We start from the raw sequence: 20926 nt of genomic DNA, 5'->3' as shown, positions 1-20926 counted from the left end.
CCTACACTCATGGTAGCCACTGGGAGGTCCATGCAGAGCATTGCGCACAGCAGGCGTTCTCACTCACCTCCCGGGCGATCCAGAAGCTGGCGGCCATTCCACTTTCTGTCCACGGAGGCTCTGCATCCCCCTGGTGAGATTATCGCCGACTAAGCAGGAGATGCGCACGCAGCCTGAAATCGATCTCCTGCAAAACAGAGCCCCAGGACCTTACGCCGATCGGCGTTAGGCGGTCCAGGGGCTGCCGCCACGCCCATCGGCGTGAAGAGGTCAGCTAGAGGTTAAATGATTTCACAGAGCAGGCTAGTGACCCTTTGAACTTTTCTCTGCAGAAAAAAAACAAAGAAGAAACAATGAGAGACCGTTGAGATAAGAGCTTCAAAAAACAGGGCTGTCCACAACTTTATAAAGTCCCAGAGCTCACAGAAGCTCTTTTTCATAGATAACAATTGAAGTTTTTTTTAACTCTTCCTGTACTGGAAAACAATATGAGACTCATATCTGTACTAATAATGTTTTATTTCTTAGCTGTACTACACATACAAATCATTATATCATAAGTTTAATTTCATGTCAGATTCCCTTTAATCCATCTCTGCATAAAGGACAAAAATTATATGAAAGTTTAACTTATATATTGTTACCTCCAAAACACAATTTAAATGCCATTTTGTAGAATTCTTCTTTAAGCATTAGCATTACATTCAGAGTGTCCACCTGTGTTTCAGGTTGATGTCCCACTTGTACCAAACACTCTGGCACCTTGCTGTGATGTACAATGTCCCCGTTTCCTACTCAGATGGTAAGCCAACCGGCATGGGTGATGGTGGGATAATGGTTGCTGGAGATGTCCTCATCGGGGCTGTGATTCCTCTGCACATCGACAAACTTTACCCAGAGATTACCTTCCGGGAGAAGCCACCAGCTGACGTCTGCACAATGTAAGACTTCATAGAAAGCGCCCCGCCTAGGCAACCATTCATGTTCAGTGTATCGGTAATAGACACACAGCTTTCCAGAATGCCTGTAAAGGATCGTTACAGGTCACCAGAGTTCATACTGGAGCTGCCAATTATGTAAAAAACAAGCTAAGATTGTCTCCCAATGTTGTTTAGCAGTAGACCCATAATGGCTCCTGTTTCTGTAACTCCCGGTAAGGTGTAAATTAAGTCAGACAGGTTAAGCCTAAAATACCGCTATTGCCCCAACCCTTCATATGCTTGTCCAAAAAGTCTTAGCATACATGCCTCCCAAAGCAACAGCACATGAGTGCCTACTATTTGACTATGGGAATTGGCACCTGCCATATTGGTATCTACCAACCATGCGGCCATGGGATCAGTGAATAATGGAGCACAGCGCCTATGCATAAGAATGGCGCTGCATTAAAAAGATACGCTTATCGCTATTTATCGTTAGTACTGCATAATAATGGCGCGCAGGGAAAAAAGAAGAAAAACGGCACACACTAACGTTATTTATCAATAGTGGCACACACTAACGTTATTTATCAATAGCGCCCTACATAAGCCAAACTGCAGACGTTATTTAACTGCAAAACGGTGAATGGATTTCATGTAACACTGTCAAGGTTAGGGTTAGGCACCACTGGGGGGGGGGGGGGGTCTTAGGGTTAGGCACCACCAGGGGGTCTTAGGGTTAGGCACTACCAAGGGGGTGGTTAGGGTTAGGTACAGGGAGGTTTCTGTGTGAGAGTAGGGTTAGGTATAGTTACAGTACAATATACACCACCAGGGGGTCTCAGGGTTAGGAACCACCAGGGGGGGTCTTAGGGTTAGGCACCACCAGGGGGGTGGTTAGGGTTAGGCACCACCGGGGGGGTTTAGGGGTTAGGGATAGGTACAGAGAGGGTTCTGTGTGTTAACACTAAATAACGATAAGGCTTTAACGTTAAATAGCGATAAGCGGCAAACGGATTAGCGACAACACTGTGCGCCATTATTCACAGGCGCCATTTTCAGATGGATGCTGCGGCCATATAACACATTTTTGGTTGGGGCACACACTTGAGTGATGAAGGCCATCTCACAGAGGCTCTGTTCATCTGTGTGTACCCACGTATGTCCTCAGTTTCCAAACTATATGTACATTGTCCCTACTATCCCAGAGTTCCATCTCAAGCAGAAGTCTTTGGCTGTCACAAGGTTGAAAAAGAAGCACAAAAGTATTACACACACTAGTAAACAGATAAAGGGCAAATTGTCCCCCACACCATCACAACCACCATTACTGATCTTTGGAGCTGTGGATGCTATGGGTATTGCTACTACCCTGATGTCTGCCATATACAAGCAGAAAGCATTGCAGAAGGAGAACGTTTATTAGAAAAGCAATCGTGACTGCTGCTTAACCTAGAGGACATTTAATGTTTTGGTATTCTTTGTGTCCACTTAAGTCCTGTTTTGTTTTTTACTATGTGATTATTATATCTTTACTATACAGTTAGTTTGTTCATTTTCATCACTCTTTCTTCTCAGGTTCCGCTTCGAGCATTACCAGCAGTTTCAGGCTCTGAGGTTTGCCATTGATGAGATCAACCAAAGTCCTAATCTTCTCCCCAATATCACCATGGGTTTTTATGCCTATGACTCCTGCGCAGTACTGCAGGGGGAGTTAGAGGGCACTCTATGGATGTTGACCGGTATGGACAGGGCCATACCCAATTACTGCTGCCTGGACAGTCCAGCTCTGGCTGCTGTCATTGGCCACTCAGCTTCCTCATTCTCCATCCTTATGGCTCATATTCTGGGATTGTACAGATACCCACAGGTAAGTTTTGTAGAGCACCAGAGATTAAAAAGGACAGTGTGATCAGCAGGGCTGGATTTACCATAAGGCACTGTAGGCATGTGCCTACAGGCGCCTGATGATGGAAAGGCGGCTCACTCCCCTCCCCGAGCGCCTCACTCCCCTCCCCAAGCGCCTCAATCCCCTCACCGAGTGCCTCCCTCCCTCCTTCCCTATGCAGAGTCCCTAGCAGGCTGTAAATGAGAGGTTACTCACCCAGCCCTCGGCAGCCCACTTATGATATTTCCCTTCAGTCAGGGGCACCTTTACCTACTTCGAGTACTTCTGGCTACCTAATACTAAGGGGCACCTGTAGCTACCCATGACAGGCAAGGGAAGTAAGGGAGACGTGACAGCTGGGCTGGACGAGCCAGCACACTTGCAGTGCGGTTCAGCGGGGCTTTGTAAGTTCATGGAGGGCGGAGTCTAAGGCATCAGGACAGCTGTGCCTATAGGCTCCTGTGATGTAAATCCGGGCCTGGTGATCAGTAGGCGTGGCCGAACATCACGATTTCATGAACACGTTTGCAAATTTTACAGCAAAAATGTGCAAACTGGAAATTTGCTGAGAGCCCCATTGACTTTAATGGCAGGCAAACATCAAACACCTTCAGGGTATATCTGCAGCCACAATTATACCTATGAGATAATGAATTGTATGTGTAGCACAGCTAAGAAATAGAACATTAGTAGCAAAGAAAATGTTTCATGTTGTTTCTAGTACTGAAAGAGTTAAAAAACTTCAGTTGTTATCTATGCAAAAGAGCTTCTCTGAGCTATTCGACCCAATGGGTCAAATACAGTCCTGATTTCTATAGCACTTAGACAGCCAAGAAACAGTGAGAGACAGCTTGAGATAAGGTTTTACTGCAGGAACGTTCAAATGGTCATTATTTCTGTGGTTTTAAAATGCAACTTTGACAGTATGATCCAATGTTATTAAAAAAAAAAACTATATAACTTTAAATAAAAAAACAAGAGACTCTCTTTTCTACTAGTGTTCTATTCATGATCTGTACTACACATACAATTCATTACATCAAAATTTGTTATGGATCCTAAAGGTGGCCACACACCGTGCATTTTTTAAAAATATCTGTTCAATTCAAGAATAGCAATCAATTTTTTTGACTGATTGTAACAATTAAAAAATATGACCAATGCACCACACACCTATGCTCAATTTTTCCCCAATTATGAATAAAATAATTGAAAGCTCAGAAAAAAATTCATTGGAACTGTACATCAAGTAATTGACCATCCACCACACACCATACAATTCTTGATAAAGTTGGTCTGAAATTTCCAGCATGTCCAATGTCCAAAAATCAGAAAAAAACTGGAAATTCGATCGGATTTATTGATCAAAAACAAAGAAAAGCTCTCGATTTTTAGGGACAACCAACCGAAATTATTGAGTTGGTGAAAAATTGGATCTTTTAATTGTATGTTGTGTAGCCACCTTAAAGTGAACCTAAAGTCACTTAAAAAAAACGAGATTAACTCACCTGGGGCTTCCCTCAGCCCCCTGCAGACGATCGGTGCCCTCGCAGCTCCGCTCCGATGTCCCAGGACCCGCCGGCGAACACTTCCGGTTTGGCCGTCACCGGCCGACAGGGATGGGAACGCGAGTGATTGTTCGCGTTCCCAGCCTGTATATCGCCCCCTATGCTGCTATTGCGGCCAGGAGGTCGCAATAGCAGCATAGGGGGCGATATACAGGCTGGGAACGCGAACAATCACTCGCGTTCCCATCCCTGTCGGCCGGTGACGGCCAAACCGGAAGTGCTCGCCGGCGGGTCCTGGGACATCGGAGTGGAGCTGCGAGGGCACCGATCGTCTGCAGGGGGCTGAGGGAAGCCCCAGGTGAGTTAATCTCGGTTTTTTTAAGTGACTTTAGGTTCACTTTAACTGTAGGGTAGGATTCAATTGCAGTGATAATAGTGATATACTTGACTTCTGTTTTTGCCGGTACCCAAATTGCCATGCCAAGATCTAACTTGCTGACTTCTTAGCTATGACTGTTTTTATATATTATCTGATAGGAAATGATAAGACCTTTGATTACCCTCCCCCTCCTTCATTCTAGTGTTGGGCGAACAGTGTTCGCCACTGTTCGGGTTCTGCAGAACATCACCCTGTTCGGGTGATGTTCGAGTTCGGCCGAACACCTGATGGTGTTCGGCCAAACCGTTCGGCCACATGGCCGAACTAAGAGCGCATGGCCGAACGTTCCCCGAACGTTCGGCTAGCGCTGTGATTGGCCGAATGGGTCACGTGGTTCGGACCCGAACGCGCTCTGATTGGCCGAACTGTCACGTGGTTCCGGTAAATAAATACCCGAACCACGTCATATTTCCGCCATTTGTCTGTGGGTTTAGCTTTGGGTAGGCAGGCAGGGTAGTTCGCTCTCCAGCCACGCTAGCCAGGGTCCCCCCCAGTCATTGTGTGTCGCTGCTGGGAATAGTAGTACACCGCTCGCTCAGCATTCTGTTTACTGCCACTCTGTGTACCTCGCTCAGCCACACTATATAGCATTCTGTTTACTGTTCTGTGTCTGCTGGGAATAGTAGTACACCGCTCGCTCAGCCACACTATATAGCATTCTGTTTACTGCCACTCTGTGTACCTCGCTCAGCCACACTATATAGCATTCTGTTTACTGTTCTGTGTCTGCTGGGTATAGTAGTACACCGCTCGCTCAGCCACACTATATAGCATTCTGTTTACTGCCACTCTGTGTACCTCGCTCAGCCACACTATATAGCATTCTGTTTACTGTTCTGTGTCTGCTGGGAATAGTAGTACACCGCTCGCTCAGCCACACTATATAGCATTCTGTTTACTGCCACTCTGTGTACCTCGCTCAGCCACACTATATAGCATTCTGTTTACTGCCACTCTGTGTCTGCTGGGAATAGTAGTACACCGCTCACCCGCCACTGTATAGCATTGTGCTCTGTGTCGCTGCTGGGAATAGTGGTACACCGCTCACCCGCCACTGTATAGCATTGTGCTCTGTGTCGCTGCTGGGAATAGTGGTACACCGCTCACCCGCCACTGTATAGCATTGTGCTCTGTGTCGCTGCTGGGAATAGTGGTACACCGCTCACCCGCCACTGTATAGCATTGTGCTCTGTGTCGCTGCTGGGAATAGTGGTACACCGCTCACCCGCCACTGTATAGCATTGTGCTCTGTGTCGCTGCTGGGAATAGTGGTACACCGCTCACCCGCCACTGTATAGCATTGTGCTCTGTGTCGCTGCTGGGAATAGTGGTACACCGCTCAGCCACACTATATAGCATTCTGTTTACTGCCACTCTGTGTCTGCTGGGAATAGTAGTACACCGCTCACCCGCCACTGTATAGCATTGTGCTCTGTGTCGCTGCTGGGAATAGTGGTACACCGCTCACCCGCCACTGTATAGCATTGTGCTCTGTGTCGCTGCTGGGAATAGTGGTACAGCGCTCACCCGCCACTGTATAGCATTGTGCTCTGTGTCGCTGCTGGGAATAGTGGTACACCGCTCACCCGCCACTGTATAGCATTGTGCTCTGTGTCGCTGCTGGAAATAGTGGTACACCGCTCACCCGCCACTGTATAGCATTGTGCTCTGTGTCGCTGCTGGGAATAGTGGTACACCGCTCACCCGCCACTGTATAGCATTGTGCTCTGTGTCGCTGCTGGGAATAGTGGTACACCGCTCAGCCACACTATATAGCATTCTGTTTACTGTTCTGTGTCTGCTGGGAATAGTAGTACACCGCTCGCTCAGCCACACTATATAGCATTCTGTTTACTGCCACTCTGTGTACCTCGCTCAGCCACACTATATAGCATTCTGTTTACTGCCACTCTGTGTCTGCTGGGAATAGTAGTACACCGCTCACCCGCCACTGTATAGCATTGTGCTCTGTGTCGCTGCTGGGAATAGTGGTACACTGCTCACCCGCCACTGTATAGCATTGTGCTCTGTGTCACTGCTGGGAATAGTGGTACACCGCTCACCCGCCACTGTATAGCATTTCTGTACTGCCACTGTACTGCTGCCAGTCAGCGTGTACTTTAAGGATAAGTGAAATGAGGAAGAAATCCAGTGAAAGAGGGAGGGCCAAGGGAAGAGGTGTTTCCCCTGACGGTTCACGTACAGGCCACAGGGGAGCACCCAAGAAAACCCACTCAATACCGCCCATGTTGTCCAGGACAACAACCCTCACAAATCCAAAAGAACAGGACCAGATAATTACTTGGATGACCTCTCAAGCGTCCAGCAGTGGGTTAAGCAGCACCAGCACATCACACACGAGGTCCGAGTCCTCAGCCAGTTACAAGGAGCCAGTGGGCACAAAGCTGACACAACCGGCAGCGACACCACGCACACAACTGCCAGATAACCAGTCCGATGAATTACCTCAGGACACAATGGGGTATTCACAGGAGCTATTCCCAGCCCAACAAACTTCCACCTTTCAAAGGTCAATGGAGGAACAGCCAGAAATGTTGTGCCCGGATTCACAACCATTAACTGTGGGAAATGCACCGCGCACTGAAATACAAGGCGAGTCCGAGGAGGACTCGGAAACCCAAATCCCAGAGCAAGTTGGGCAGGAGGGGTTGCAATTGCAGGAGGTCGGCCGACAAGATCTGGAAGACGACGTTGGAGTGAGCTGCGCAGAGGTTGTTCTGGGGAGCTCTACTCCACGGCGGCGGCCCCCCACAATGACATATGACGAGTTTCAGGAGATGGAAGAGGAGGGTATGGACAATGTGGACAGAGACACAGATTTTGTTTGTGAACGAGAACATCGCCGTCGTAGCAGCAGCACAGATGAGTCTGTTGAAGAACCCACTGCTGCACGAGTTCGCCTTGTGCCACAAGGTAGGCGGCGCGCATTTTCAGGCACCACAAGCGTGGAAGTTCAAGTGAGAGGCAAAAGAGGAGCAAACAGAAATCGCCAGCAAGGCAGGTGCTCCAAAGTCTGGGCTTTCTTTGAAGACTGCACTGAGGATGTTACCATGGCGATTTGCAAGGTGTGCAAGACCCGCCTGAGCAGGGGGAAAAGTATTAACAACCTCTCCACCACCAGCATGAGCCGCCACATGCTATCCAAACATCCCACTCTGTGGGCAAATGCGGCAGGTCAGGGTACCAGCAACACTGCCTCCCTTGGGTTCACCAGACTCACCACCAGACCCGCCTCAGCAGCAGCAGTAGCCCAGCCATTGCGTGGTTCACAACATTCACAAACATCAGACGACGCTGACACTGTCACTTTCCGGAGTAGTGCTCTTGAGGTCTCCCAGTGTTCATCAAACACAACAACCAACAGCCCTTCCGTGTGCAGCGCTACGGTTCAGTTGTCTGTGTCGGAGATGTTTGAGCGCAAGAGGAAATTGCCAGCAAATGACCCCCGGGCCGTGGCAGTAACAGCCAGCATAGCCAAGCTTCTGGCCTGCGAAATGCTGCCATATCGAGTGGTGGAGACAAACAGCTTCAAGGGCATGATGTCAGTGGCCATCCCACGTTACGTGGTTCCCAGCCGCTACCACTTTGCGCGCTCTGCAGTGCCTGAGTTGCATGAGCACGTGGTCAGCAAAATAACCCGAAGCTTGAAGAATGCCGTTGCCTGCAAGGTTCACCTCACCACTGACACCTGGACGAGTGCGTTCGGCCAGGGTCGATACATCTCCCTTACCGCGCACTGGGTGAACCTTGTGGAGCCTGGCAGCGATTCCTCACCTGCTACGGCGCGGGTGTTGCCCACGCCGCAAACAGCTGCACCGCCGTCCCTCCCACTGGATAACAACAGCAGCACCTACCTCTCTGACTCCTTCTCCTCCAACGCATCTCAAAGCTGTACCTCATCCGGAAACGCTAACCCAACAGCAGTAGGATCGTGGAAGCAGTGCAGCACAGCTGTTGGCATGCGTCAGCAAGCGTTGCTGAAGCTGATCTGCCTTGGGGATAAGCAGCACACAGGGGAGGAAATTTGGAGGGGAATAAAGGAACAGACGGATTTGTGGCTGGCACCGCTGGACCTGAAACCAGGCATGGTTGTGTGTGATAATGGGAGTAATCTCATTCGCGCTTTAAGGTTGGCTAAGCTGACACACATCCCTTGCCTGGCGCACGTGATGAACCTAGCAGTTCAGCGGTTCCTGAGGACATACCCAGGCGTGGCCGATCTTCTGTTGAAGGTGCGACGAGTGGTCAAACATTGCAGAAATTCCAGTACTGCTTCGGGGGCACTCGCCAAGGTGCAGGAGCGCTTCAATCTCCCCCACCATCGCTTGCTGTGTGATGTCCCTACGCGCTGGAATTCTACGCTGCACATGCTAGCCCGCTTTTGCGAGCAGAAGAGTGCAGTGGTCCAGTACATGACGGCGCAGTACCGAGGCGCATCCGGACAGCTGCCAAGCTTCTGTGGATCCGATTGGGCCAACATGTTGGACCTCTGCCAAGTCCTCCAAAATTTTGAGCAATCCACGTTGCTTGTGAGCAGTGACAACTCTTCAGTCAGCATTACCATACCACTGCTGTGTTTACTGAAGAGGTCGATGTTGAAAATCAAGGAAACAGCTGTCATGATGCAACTGGGGGAATCTGAGGGAGAAAACGATCAGCGTGATGGTACCAACATCAGGCCATCCGCCTCAGGAAACACTGGCCCCAGCAGCTATGACGAAGAAGAGGAGGAGGAACAGCTGGAGTTGGAGCAGGAATTTCCTGCCACCACTGACGAGGGCCAGAGCGGTGCACGTTGGACTTCCACAATTCAGCGCGAATGGTCAGCAGAAGCAGACCAGGAAGAAGGTGACGACTATGATGCATCACAACAACTATCACAACGCTCACAAGAGGATGATGAGGATTCTGGCAGGACTCTGGCACACATGGCTCAATTCATGCTAGACTGCATTGAACGCGACCCACGCATTGTGCGCATTCTGGACAACACCAATTACTGGGTTTATACCCTTCTGGATCCACGGTACAAACACAATGTTCCAAAACTGCTTGAAGAAAGAGTCAGACAGGTCAAAATGGAAGAATACCAGCAGGCCCTTGTGGAAACTTTAGAGAGGAGATTGACATCCTCCCCCTCCTCTAGCCAGTTGTACTCTGACAGACTGACTTCCGCAAACCCAGGACGACCAGGAGGGCAGCAAACAACACAAGCCGCAGCTAGTGCCCAAAAGGGAATGGTATCGGCAGTGTCCTTGGAGTGGGAAAATTTTATGACATTATTGTAATGTCCTAAAAGACGGACTGATGCCCTGACGGACTATATTGATTTAATTAATTATACCAAAATTATCATATAAGAATTGCTCCACATGCACCAAGTCAACAAAAGACAATATAATGAGAACCAAGAAAGTAATTGACTATTGGGTGCATGTAGAGCTATCAATAGAAAACTTTAATAAACATTAATATAAACATCCATTACATAAATCCTAAAATCCAAGGTTGACAAACACATAGGAAAAGAGGGGGGAGAAGGGGTTTCTAACCTACTGGACATATATAGCTAGCTTGGCACCAGAGAGAAAAAGATGGGGCTGCAGTCCCCCGGCTCTGAATGTTCTTAATTCAAAAACCTTGACCAACAGTCTTGTGAAAACGACCCCAATCAGCAAGGCCACTCAAAAATATAGCGACTCCTCTTTCTTGTGTACCACTGGGCAACAACAATCCACAGACCTTCCCACTCGCAGAAGATGTGGTGACATTTGTAAGTTCACTGACGATATAAGTGAGCCAAGCAAAGCATCCACTAATCATTCCTCCCGGCAACTGCCGTGGTTACTGCAAGCCATCCAAGCAATGGTTGAGCATAAGCAACATGCATCATGAGTTAAAGACAGTTCAATGGATTCCTCCATAAGGTTTGCACAGGTTAATATGAAGCATAAAGGCTGTTAGTAATGGCTGCATGCATCAATGGAATGAAACAGTTCAAAAGATTCCTCCACATAGTGGATAACGCCTGCATATATTGTTACCAGTCCATGGTAGGCCGCTATAGATGAAGGCTACTTGACATCGGTCGTTGGGTCAGGCAACTCTCTGGTGACAGATGCTTAGCAAGGATGGTGCCAGTTATTCAACATGTTTCGCCGATATAAATCCTCGGCCTCATCAGGAATTGGCATCCTCCAAATTCTTGAAGAATTTGAACCGATGTCAAGTAGCCTTCATCTATAGCGGCCTACCATGGACTGGTAACAATATATGCAGGCGTTATCCACTATGTGGAGGAATCTTTTGAACTGTTTCATTCCATTGATGCATGCAGCCATTACTAACAGCCTTTATGCTTCATATTAACCTGTGCAAACCTTATGGAGGAATCCATTGAACTGTCTTTAACTCATGATGCATGTTGCTTATGCTCAACCATTGCTTGGATGGCTTGCAGTAACCACGGCAGTTGCCGGGAGGAATGATTAGTGGATGCTTTGCTTGGCTCACTTATATCGTCAGTGAACTTACAAATGTCACCACATCTTCTGCGAGTGGGAAGGTCTGTGGATTGTTGTTGCCCAGTGGTACACAAGAAAGAGGAGTCGCTATATTTTTGAGTGGCCTTGCTGATTGGGGTCGTTTTCACAAGACTGTTGGTCAGGGTTTTTGAATTAAGAACATTCAGAGCCGGGGGACTGCAGCCCCATCTTTTTCTCTCTGGTGCCAAGCTAGCTATATATGTCCAGTAGGTTAGAAACCCCTTCTCCCCCCTCTTTTCCTATGTGTTTGTCAACCTTGGATTTTAGGATTTATGTAATGGATGTTTATATTAATGTTTATTAAAGTTTTCTATTGATAGCTCTACATGCACCCAATAGTCAATTACTTTCTTGGTTCTCATAAAATTTTATGACACCCATGCAGCAGCAGCCCACAGAACAGCAAGCGTGCAGATCCACCTCCAACACCGATCGCCTGGAGAAGATGGTCAAGGACTACATGTCAGATGGCATAGCTGTGTTGAACAATCCATCTGCACCCTTCAATTATTGGGTATCGAAGCTAGACACCTGGCACGAACTGGCAATGTACGCAATAGAGGTGCTGGCTTGCCCGGCAGCCAGCGTTATGTCGGAACGCTGTTTCAGTGCTGCCGGAGGCATCGTCACAGATCGGCGTATCCGCCTCTCCACAGAAAATGCAGACCGTCTGACTCAAATTAAAATGAATCAATCCTGGATTGGAAACAACTACGCAACACTCCTAGACCCCAACCAAGTAACATGAACAATGACCATCTGTGATGGGTTAGCGTTTCCGGTCCCTGTTTATTGAACCTCTCATCTTTATTACATTTATGACTGCATGGCGGCAAAAAGCATTGCTATATCCGCACGCTATTTGTCCTCATGCAAGGCCTGGGATGTTGTGTCTCAAAAAGCGTGGCCTTCTCCTCCTGCGGCTCCTCCTGTTCCCTCACGTGTGCTGCTGCTGCTGCTGGGTTCGCGTTTCCGGTCCCTTTTCCTGGAACCTCTTCTCTGTATTACATTTATGACTGCATGGCGACAAAAAGCATGTTACCTGTGCAAAGAAACATGGCATTTTCCACATTTGAAAGACAGTTTTTCCTTTGAAACTTTACAATCAATTTTCTCAAAAACTATAAGCTCTTTTTCAAATATTTTTTTTCCTCTTGTACCCACTCCCAAGGTGCACATACCCTGCAAATTTGGGGTATGTAGCATGTAAGGAAGCTTTACAAAGCACGAAAGTTCGGGTCCCCATTGACTTCCATTATGTTCGGAGTTCGGCGCGAACACCCGAACATCGCGGCGATGTTCGGCGAACGTTCGCGAACCCGAACATCTAGGTGTTCGCCCAACACTACTTCATTCCACAAGAAAGAAACCCCTGCAGATGCTTGTACTTTGTGCATTATATTGGAATCAGTACAGACAGCAGAATAGAGATGGTCATGTCGAGGAGAACTCATGGAGAGGCACGAGATCAGCTTGGTCAAGTGATAGATATGAAGTTTGGTCAATTGATAGATATGTAAGTTTGCAGTTAGTTGTCAAGATCATATGTATGCTACAGCAGGATGTAATCACAGCAAATCAGAGTTCTTCTTGACATGATCATCACTACAATAGAATGCATACATTTTTACTAACCATAATATACTTACCACCTTTTGCCCAACAGATCAGCTATTTCTCAACCAGCTCTCTCCTGAGTGATAGAACACAGTTTCCTTCCTTCTTTAGGACTGTCCCAAGTGATGCTTTCCAGTCTCAAGGACTAGCACAGATGGTAAAACACTTTGGATGGACTTGGATAGGTCTTGTTGCCACCGATAATGATTATGGCCGAGAGGGCATCAAGATAATTCAACAGGAGATCTCAAGATCTGGAGCTTGTGTGGCCTTCACAAAATACATACTTAGCCAACTGTCCTACAAAAACATACAGGATATTACTAACGTTATCAAGATGTCAACAGCCAAAGTAGTAGTGATTTTCTCCACGGACATTTACCTTATTCCATTGTTTGATGGATTGCTAAGACTTAAAATAACTGGGAAAATCTTTGTGGCCAGTGAGGCTTGGTCTATCTCAAACGTACTGTCAATAGACAAATATTCTTCCATCCTATCGGGAACTGTTGGTTTTGCTTTTCATAGCTCAAAGATCCAAAACTTTAAACAGTATCTCAATAGCATCGATCCATACAATACTCCTGGTGCATTCTGGGCCAAAATATTCTGGGAAGAAGCTTTCGGGTGCACATTTCGGGAACAAAACATGGTCAATGATTCAGTGAAGCTACTGAATATATGTTCTGGATATGAGGATTTGTTAAGCATCCACAACCTCTATAATGACGTATCAAGTTTGAGAGCATCTTATAATGTTTACACCGCTGTTTATTCTATTGCTAAAGCTCTAGATGACCTCAGACTTTGCAACGACCAGGAAGGACCATTTTGGGGAGAAAAATGTGCAGATATTTGGACGTTTAAACCATGGCAGGTAAAAGGGCATTTATGAGTATAAAAGTCAATATGGTGATGAAATGTCCTTGCAGAGGCGGACGCCAACTGAATGACGTGCATCAAGGGCATCTTCCAAGGGGCAGCAAAACCCCCTGTTCTCCATCCTCTCCGGCCACCGCTCTTTACCTTCTGGAGCCGGGTGGCCCCATTCTCTACCGCAGTATTGGATGCCCCTCCTTAGACCTCAGATCAGCGGTGATCCACAGGCTGCAGTGAAGAGACAGAAGAGCAGTTCCCATAGCAGTGCGTACACATGAAGTACTTACTTCCTATATTTGCGCCATTACCAGGGGAACTGTTCTCTTTTCTTTTCACTGCAGCCTGCAGGTCACCGCTGATCTGAGGTCTAGCAAGGAGGATCCAATACTATGGTGGAGGAAAAGGTGAAGAGCAGTGGCCGGGGATGGAGGGGGGTACAGGCTGGCTACCTACTAGGGGCATCTACCTGGCTAAGCTATACTGGAGGCAACTAGCCCAGGCTATCTATACTAGGGGCACCTATACCTGGCTATCTATGCTGGGAGCACCTATACCTGGCTACCTAAACTGGGAGCAACTATACTTGGCTACCTATACTGGGGTATGGTGCTAATCTTAGCAATATTCTACTACTTGATTTCGATAGTAAAATATTGATAATCTTTACCGATATTTTACTATGGCTACACCTAACCCTACCTTTACACAGAACCCTCCACTACTGATGCCTAATCCTACAGCCCGCCACCCCCCTCAGTGTCACATAACCTTTAACCTCCTCCCAATCCGCACCTATTATGCAAGGCTGCTATTTATTATTATAATTTAGAAAATAGATTTTATTTCTGAAATTTTGTATTTTTAGTTTGGGTCCACTTTAAGGCTATAATCGTGGTGGTCCTAGAGAAGTCCCATATTACACACTCCATGCAGATATTTTGCTGGGCAGGATTTGGACCTGGTAATTCAGTGCTGCAAAGGAAGTGTGCTGAATGCCGATAGATGAAATTGCTATTGCCCTTAAGAAGAAGTATAAATTGCTTTGTTCTGCATATGTGAAAAATGCTATCTAAGGCTTGACTTTACTCTAAAAAGTATACAGAGAATGTTAGAACTTTTTGATGGTATGCCTACATACAGTATTTGTAATTTTACTTGCTAACTCAACAGATAAAAGGGCCAATCTTTGAAGGCATTTATATGCCTTCAAAGGTTGCTAAAAATGCCCATCAAAGCAGTTAATTTAAAGAGACACTGAAGTCTCCTTTTTTTACCATATTTTCTTCTTCAGCATTAAATTCTAAGCTGAGTTGCCGCATCCCCACAGCAGGACGAGTTATTTATAGCCCTAACATTGACCTAATAAGTTCCAGGACTGGCATCATTCTGCTTCCTGGTAGAGGCAGAGCTGTGCGCAGTAACTCTGCCTCTGCTCTAGTCAATCTCCGAGAGGTGGAGATCGGCGGATATTGACTGGATAAGAGGCAGAGCTACTGGGCAAAGCTCTGCCTCTACCAGGCAGCAAAATCTACAACTTGCAAAGTCTTGGAACTTTGCAGGTCATTTTCAGGGCTATAAATAACTCGTTCTGCCGCAGGAATGCGGCGATTTAGCTTAGAATTTAATGCTGAAGAAGGCTGAAAAAGAAAATAAGGTAAAAAACGAGACTTCAGTGTCTCTTTAAAAAGTAGATTGAATTTTGCTAAATCATTTGAGACTTCAGACAGCTTGCAGAAGCTAAAAGCAGCGTCTTTGAAAGTGACATCTATTGCAACAATTCACATTGGCCCTCAAAATCACAAACTTTTTCCTTGAATATTCTTATATATTCAATGGAGTTGTTGTCTATTTCCTTTTGACAACTCCATTTATTGCATTAAAAAAAAAAACATCACAGTGAACCATGCACCAGTCCTTACACAAGAGCGTAGCTGGCTGTAGGCAGCTGTGGGAACCTGGATCAGTAGGCACAAACACTTCAGGACAGGTAAAAATGGTGCATACTTAGTGCCGAGAGTGTAAAAATGGTGCTGCATTGACTTATATTATATAACACTATTTAGCATTATAAGTGTTAAAAAATGGCGCATGCAGGGTGACTTACACTTACAGTATAATGCTAAATAGTGTTATAAGGGCTAAAAAAATGGCGCATGCAGAGTGACTTACACTTATAATGCTAAATAGTGTTATAAGGGCTAAAAAATGGTGCATGCAGCGGGCTAGAGTTAAGGCAGCGGGGGTCAGGGGGAGAGGCAGCGGGACACTGGTGGTAAGGCAGAGGGGGCTGTGGTCAGAGACAATGGCAACTGGTGTTAGGCAGCAGGGGTGGAGGGAGGATGTTTGCATATGTATACATTACCTTGTCCTGGCCGGCGATCACTCCTTCACATCCTCAGTTAGTTTGCTGTAGTCCTGCATCCAGCCAATCACCATGCGGGGTCATGGTGATTGGCTGGATGCAGGACTACAGCAAACTAACTGATGAAGTGAAGGAGTGATCGCCGGCCGGGACAAGGTAATGTATGCTTACGCACACATCGTCCCTCCACCCCCGCTGCCTGACCCCCCCCCCCCCCAACCCCCATTGCCTAAATAACAGTATTTGAAAATGGCACACTGTTCCTCCGATAAATGTATCATAAAACGATATTTACCATTTTAATGTATTAAGCAATGTATTTACATTATAACAGTAAAGAGCGTTTTATGATATTTATGTTTTATTTTACTGTGCACCATTTTTTGCACCTGCGCCATTTTTAACTGTACCCCAAACACTTTGGCCAGCAGCTCTCTCTTGGAAGCTTCATAAGTCTTCTGTGCACCAACACCATGCAGGCCAATGCATTTTCTCATATTCTTCAGAAACTGGCAGGTAATGGAGAGCACTTTGGTCTGTAAATAGATCCAAGCTAAAGCTTCCTGACCTGAAAACTCCTTTGTAAATTGACTAGGGACTCGCAATAATGAGGAGGAATGCACATCCTTCGTTTTTCCAAGACCCTATCAAGGTTCAAGTACAGTATTTGGCTTCCTTGTTTCTATCTTTGCAGCTTTTACATTACTTCAAGAAAGTGCGAATACGATTAAATGACCAAGAAGAAGTTTTCTTCGATAAGAATGGGGACCCACCAGCCACCTACAATGTTGTTAACTGGCAAAGAAATTCAAACGGTACCATTAACCAGGTGAAGGTTGGAATCTATGATACTGTAGCCTCACCTGGGAACATGTTTTCCATCAACGCAAGTTTAGTGTGGTGGCCAAATGGACAACAAGAAGTAAGTCAGAAGATGATTTCTGGTCATTTTTTAAAGTGTACCTGAAGCAAAGATTGGAATAAAAAAATAGATTCTTAGCTCAGAAGGGGGAAGTTTATGAATGGTCCAGAGCCTTCCATTAACCTCCTACAGCCCACAGTTCTAGTGCTGGGATATGCTTTTTGTGGCCACGCTCCTGACTATGAGCTTTTCCATACTGGACATGCACAAGTAAGGGCTATGCATGCTCAATAGAATGAAACTACTCATTTTCCTCCATGCATGAGCACTTCAGTAGGACCTTACTTGTGCATGCCCAATTTGGAGAATTTTGCACTCGGATAGGAGCATGGCCACAAGAAAGAAAGAGTCCTGGGCAGCAGAGGCGTGTTCAAGAAGGTTCTGAGAAGTCTCTGGACCACTTTTAACCTCTTTTTCCTCACAGGTTTGCTTTAAAGAGAATCTGTACTCTAATATTCTTACACTAAAAAGCATACCATTCTATTCCTTATTTTCTCCTGTGCCCCTCTGTGCTGTTTCTGCCACTCTCTGCTGCAATCCTGGCTTGTAATTAACAGTTTTTGGCAGTGTTTACAAACAAACTAACCAGCTTGTGATAGGCTCTCATAAACAGAGTGTGTGAGTCATACAGAGTGTGCAAGGGGCCTGCAGAGGGTGTGTATCGCTTCTATCCAATCACAAGCAGCCCTGCACATTCCACACATTCAAGCCTTAGCCCTACAGACACGACAGAGGAAAGGAGATAAGATTTATTACAGAGACAGTGCAATTAGGAAAGGCTGCAGTAAGCCAGAGCACATTAGAACAGGCATAGGAACTTATAGGATAGAAGAACTAAGGCTGAAAAATTTGTTACAGAGTCTCTTTAAATTTCTTATTAGCAAAACGAGTATGAAAAAAGTAATCGAGGCTGACAATCATACATCCATGTTATATTCTATGTATTTTTTGCAGGATGTTTTACCTAGGCTAGCTGTATTGAGCTCTTCTAACTGCTTCCCCTGCTTTTCACCTTTTTCCTGGCTGTCTACTGATTCCCTTCTGACATGGCATCTAAAAGCATTAGATTGTTAGGAAATCGTAAAACTGAACGCAGAGACATTTTTGACAATGTCAAACATTTTAAAACCGATAAATGTGAGTTACTTAATAATTCAGTTTCAAAGGTTTTTATGTGATTTTAAGCCAAGTTGCAAGCCTGAATAGGCCCAACTAGAGCTCTGAACATTAGAGCGCATAATCAAAAAGCAAACATCAGCAATAACAATTGTTATAATTTAAGTAGGCCTCAGTTACTTGGCCTGAGTTTTATGTAAAAGGCTTGTCCGCAGTGTATGCCTTTAAAATAAATAGAGGTTTTGTGATGCAGGCAGAGGCATCTCAGGGTCTGCGTGTAGCAGAAGATACACGCAGATACTGAGAACATGTTCCTAAAGAAGGCCATCGGACTACTCTGACCTTAACACTACACCACAGGAACAGAAAATATTGGCCATATTTACTAAACATCCACGTTCCTGCATATGGGTCAAATGCCTCATTGATTATTAATCAAGTAGGTGTGTATGATGACACCACGAGTGGGTCCACCAATAATCTGGTTTAGGGGGTGGCGAAGATGATGTCATATTTAACTCTTTCCTAGTCAGTATTAAAGGCTGAGGGAGCTACGAGAGCTCACTTCTGCTTCTTCCTTCCGCACTAGCTAGCAAGGCTGACTGGGACGACTTTTAAGCATGTTCTTCCTTTCTGTAATCTGATATAATGTATGCTGTACATAGGTAGTTTAGTGTAACGTAGTTAGGAAGAAGGTACCTGATAGACTTCAGCAGGGAGTCTCATCACGAGCTTGTAACGCAACATGAAGATTGGCATAGCTAGGATATGATGACTGTATCTATCTGTCTTTCTGTGACTTGAATAAATAACGTAAACATTGAAGAAGCCTGAGAAAGTCTATCTCCTGTTTGCTGTGTGGAGAGTCAAGTGATCTCACAGTCTGTGAGACGATGGTGTCGAAGCAAGGTGATAAGAACAGTGTATAACAGTGGCGCTGAAACCCTTCCCTGCCTAGCAAAACAGGCAGACGGGGCCGGGGCCGAAGAAGTTTTCAAGATATTCCACAGCAAAACAAGCGGAATAGACGGACGCGGACTGTTAAGCTTATCAAGCTGATACTGATAAGCTGAGTGTGCGGGAGCCGAGCACACGGGCTGCAATTCGAGGATCAGCGGCGAAACTCTTGGACGTTACACTGTGACTGCATTGTGCACTGTAGTCACCAGCCGAAATATGGGTCGGACGGGACACTCCGGGGCCAGCTTGCAACTCGCTGTGGGAGATGTCGATCCACTGAGCCAGTCCAGTGTGGGGACGGAGATGATGGTGATTAAACACTCAGAAAGTTCCGGAGTCCATGGAAGTTTCGCAGGTGAAGTTGCGGGAATGCTGATGTATTGCCAAGAATCTGCTGCTCAGGCAAGTTTGATTTATGTTGTTATATTCTGTGTTAATTGCAGCGTGGAGGCTGCGGGCTTCTCATCTTGTAAATGCATAGTGCTGTTTTCAGAGTTTATGTGTTTTGATTTTTTCTTAGGATTCAAAGTTCCTGTGTTGCAGAGGTTCCTTTTTTTTTTTCTTTCTCTTCTCTTCTCGCCCCGTCTCTACAGAGGCTGGGAAAAATGTCCAGATAGAGCAGGGGGGGTCCCCCGCAGCAGGAGATAAGCCAGCGGTGCTTCAGTCTGTTGGGGCTGGATGGGAGGGAGAGGGGATAGAGAGGAGCGTAATGGAAAAGTGTAGTGAGAGGTGCAAGCTTATCTAGTTTCCAGTCAGAGCTGCTAACATGCTTGTAAATATCTGTATCTGTTATGTTGTTTAGCCAGTTTGTCTGTTGTGCGTTTCAGCAGTACTAGCTGTTAATATGGTTTAGAGTTACGCTGCGCGCTTGAGTAGGTTTGAGTTATGGCAGAGATAAACTGCAGATGATTTGTGAGGAGAGAGAGGTTTCTACGTTCCTGGGTGATGCTAAGAGGTAATATATTTAGCATTGCAGCTGTGACGCGGTTGGTCTCAAGTTTGGCAAGCATCCCAGAGAGTATAGGTAGCGGAAGGCTGACTCTCGGTAAAATGTATCGATGCTGTGTGTAACTATGCATAAAAATGTTTGTTCTGTGTGTATTTTGTTTTCTCTCCTAAGATATAGGAAACGAGAGGCTGCTATGGGAGCAGCCATCTTAGCTGGCAGTCCAGGACTCAAAATGGCGGCAGTGGAGAGAGCCCGCCCCCGAGAGTCATGGCCCCCACACGTCATGGCAGAAGGGAGGAGGGGCTGGGGGATCCACGTCACGTCAGGCTGTGCTCGCGGCTCCGGGCAGAGCAGCTGAAAGGGAGGGGGGTAGAAATACAGAGACAGTCTACTGAGTGTCTCGGTTCTCGAAGTATTTCCCCAGAGGCTTTTCCCTGAGTCCATGGAAAGGAATGCCAGGATACGTGCGCCAAGCTATTACTGTAAGATTAGCAGGAGCACGGATAGGAAAAGTGTCCCAGCTAGGTGCAGGGACACACGTAGCAGTGCAGGTCAAGAAAATGTCTGTACTGAGTTGCTTACGGGATTATTCCTGTAAGTGGGGCACCGTAATGGGTGGTGCAGCATGAGTTCCCAATAGAGTATAGGGGGGGACAGTGCATCAGGGGGGTGCCGGAGGTGGAAAAAAGGGCGTCGCCGCTGCTGCAGAGCGGTAACGTTTTTTTCCGTTTTTTGTCGTGGACAGGGCCAGAGCTTGACTGAGAGGTCTATGCTGGGCTGGGGCGGTTTTTTTGTGTGTT

The 20926-nt window shown here is 46.5% G+C and overlaps 1 protein-coding gene across 1 annotated transcript in view; it reads left to right on the top strand.

The window, feature by feature from the left end:
- Positions 1–908: 908 nt before the first annotated feature.
- The window catches only part of LOC137562022 (extracellular calcium-sensing receptor-like), a 34929-nt gene continuing 14911 nt past the window's right edge, over positions 909–20926 (top strand). The window contains exons 1-4 of the mRNA XM_068273365.1: positions 909–941; positions 2499–2790; positions 12988–13815; positions 16874–17101. Coding sequence (XP_068129466.1) covers positions 940–941; positions 2499–2790; positions 12988–13815; positions 16874–17101 — 1350 coding nt within the window. The 5' untranslated portion in view covers positions 909–939. The remainder of the gene's footprint in view (positions 942–2498; positions 2791–12987; positions 13816–16873; positions 17102–20926) is intronic.

The sequence above is a fragment of the Hyperolius riggenbachi genome, chromosome 3 (assembly GCF_040937935.1).
Source record: "Hyperolius riggenbachi isolate aHypRig1 chromosome 3, aHypRig1.pri, whole genome shotgun sequence".
NCBI lineage: Eukaryota > Metazoa > Chordata > Amphibia > Anura > Hyperoliidae > Hyperolius > Hyperolius riggenbachi.
This window is presented reverse-complemented; position numbering and strand designations above follow the sequence as displayed.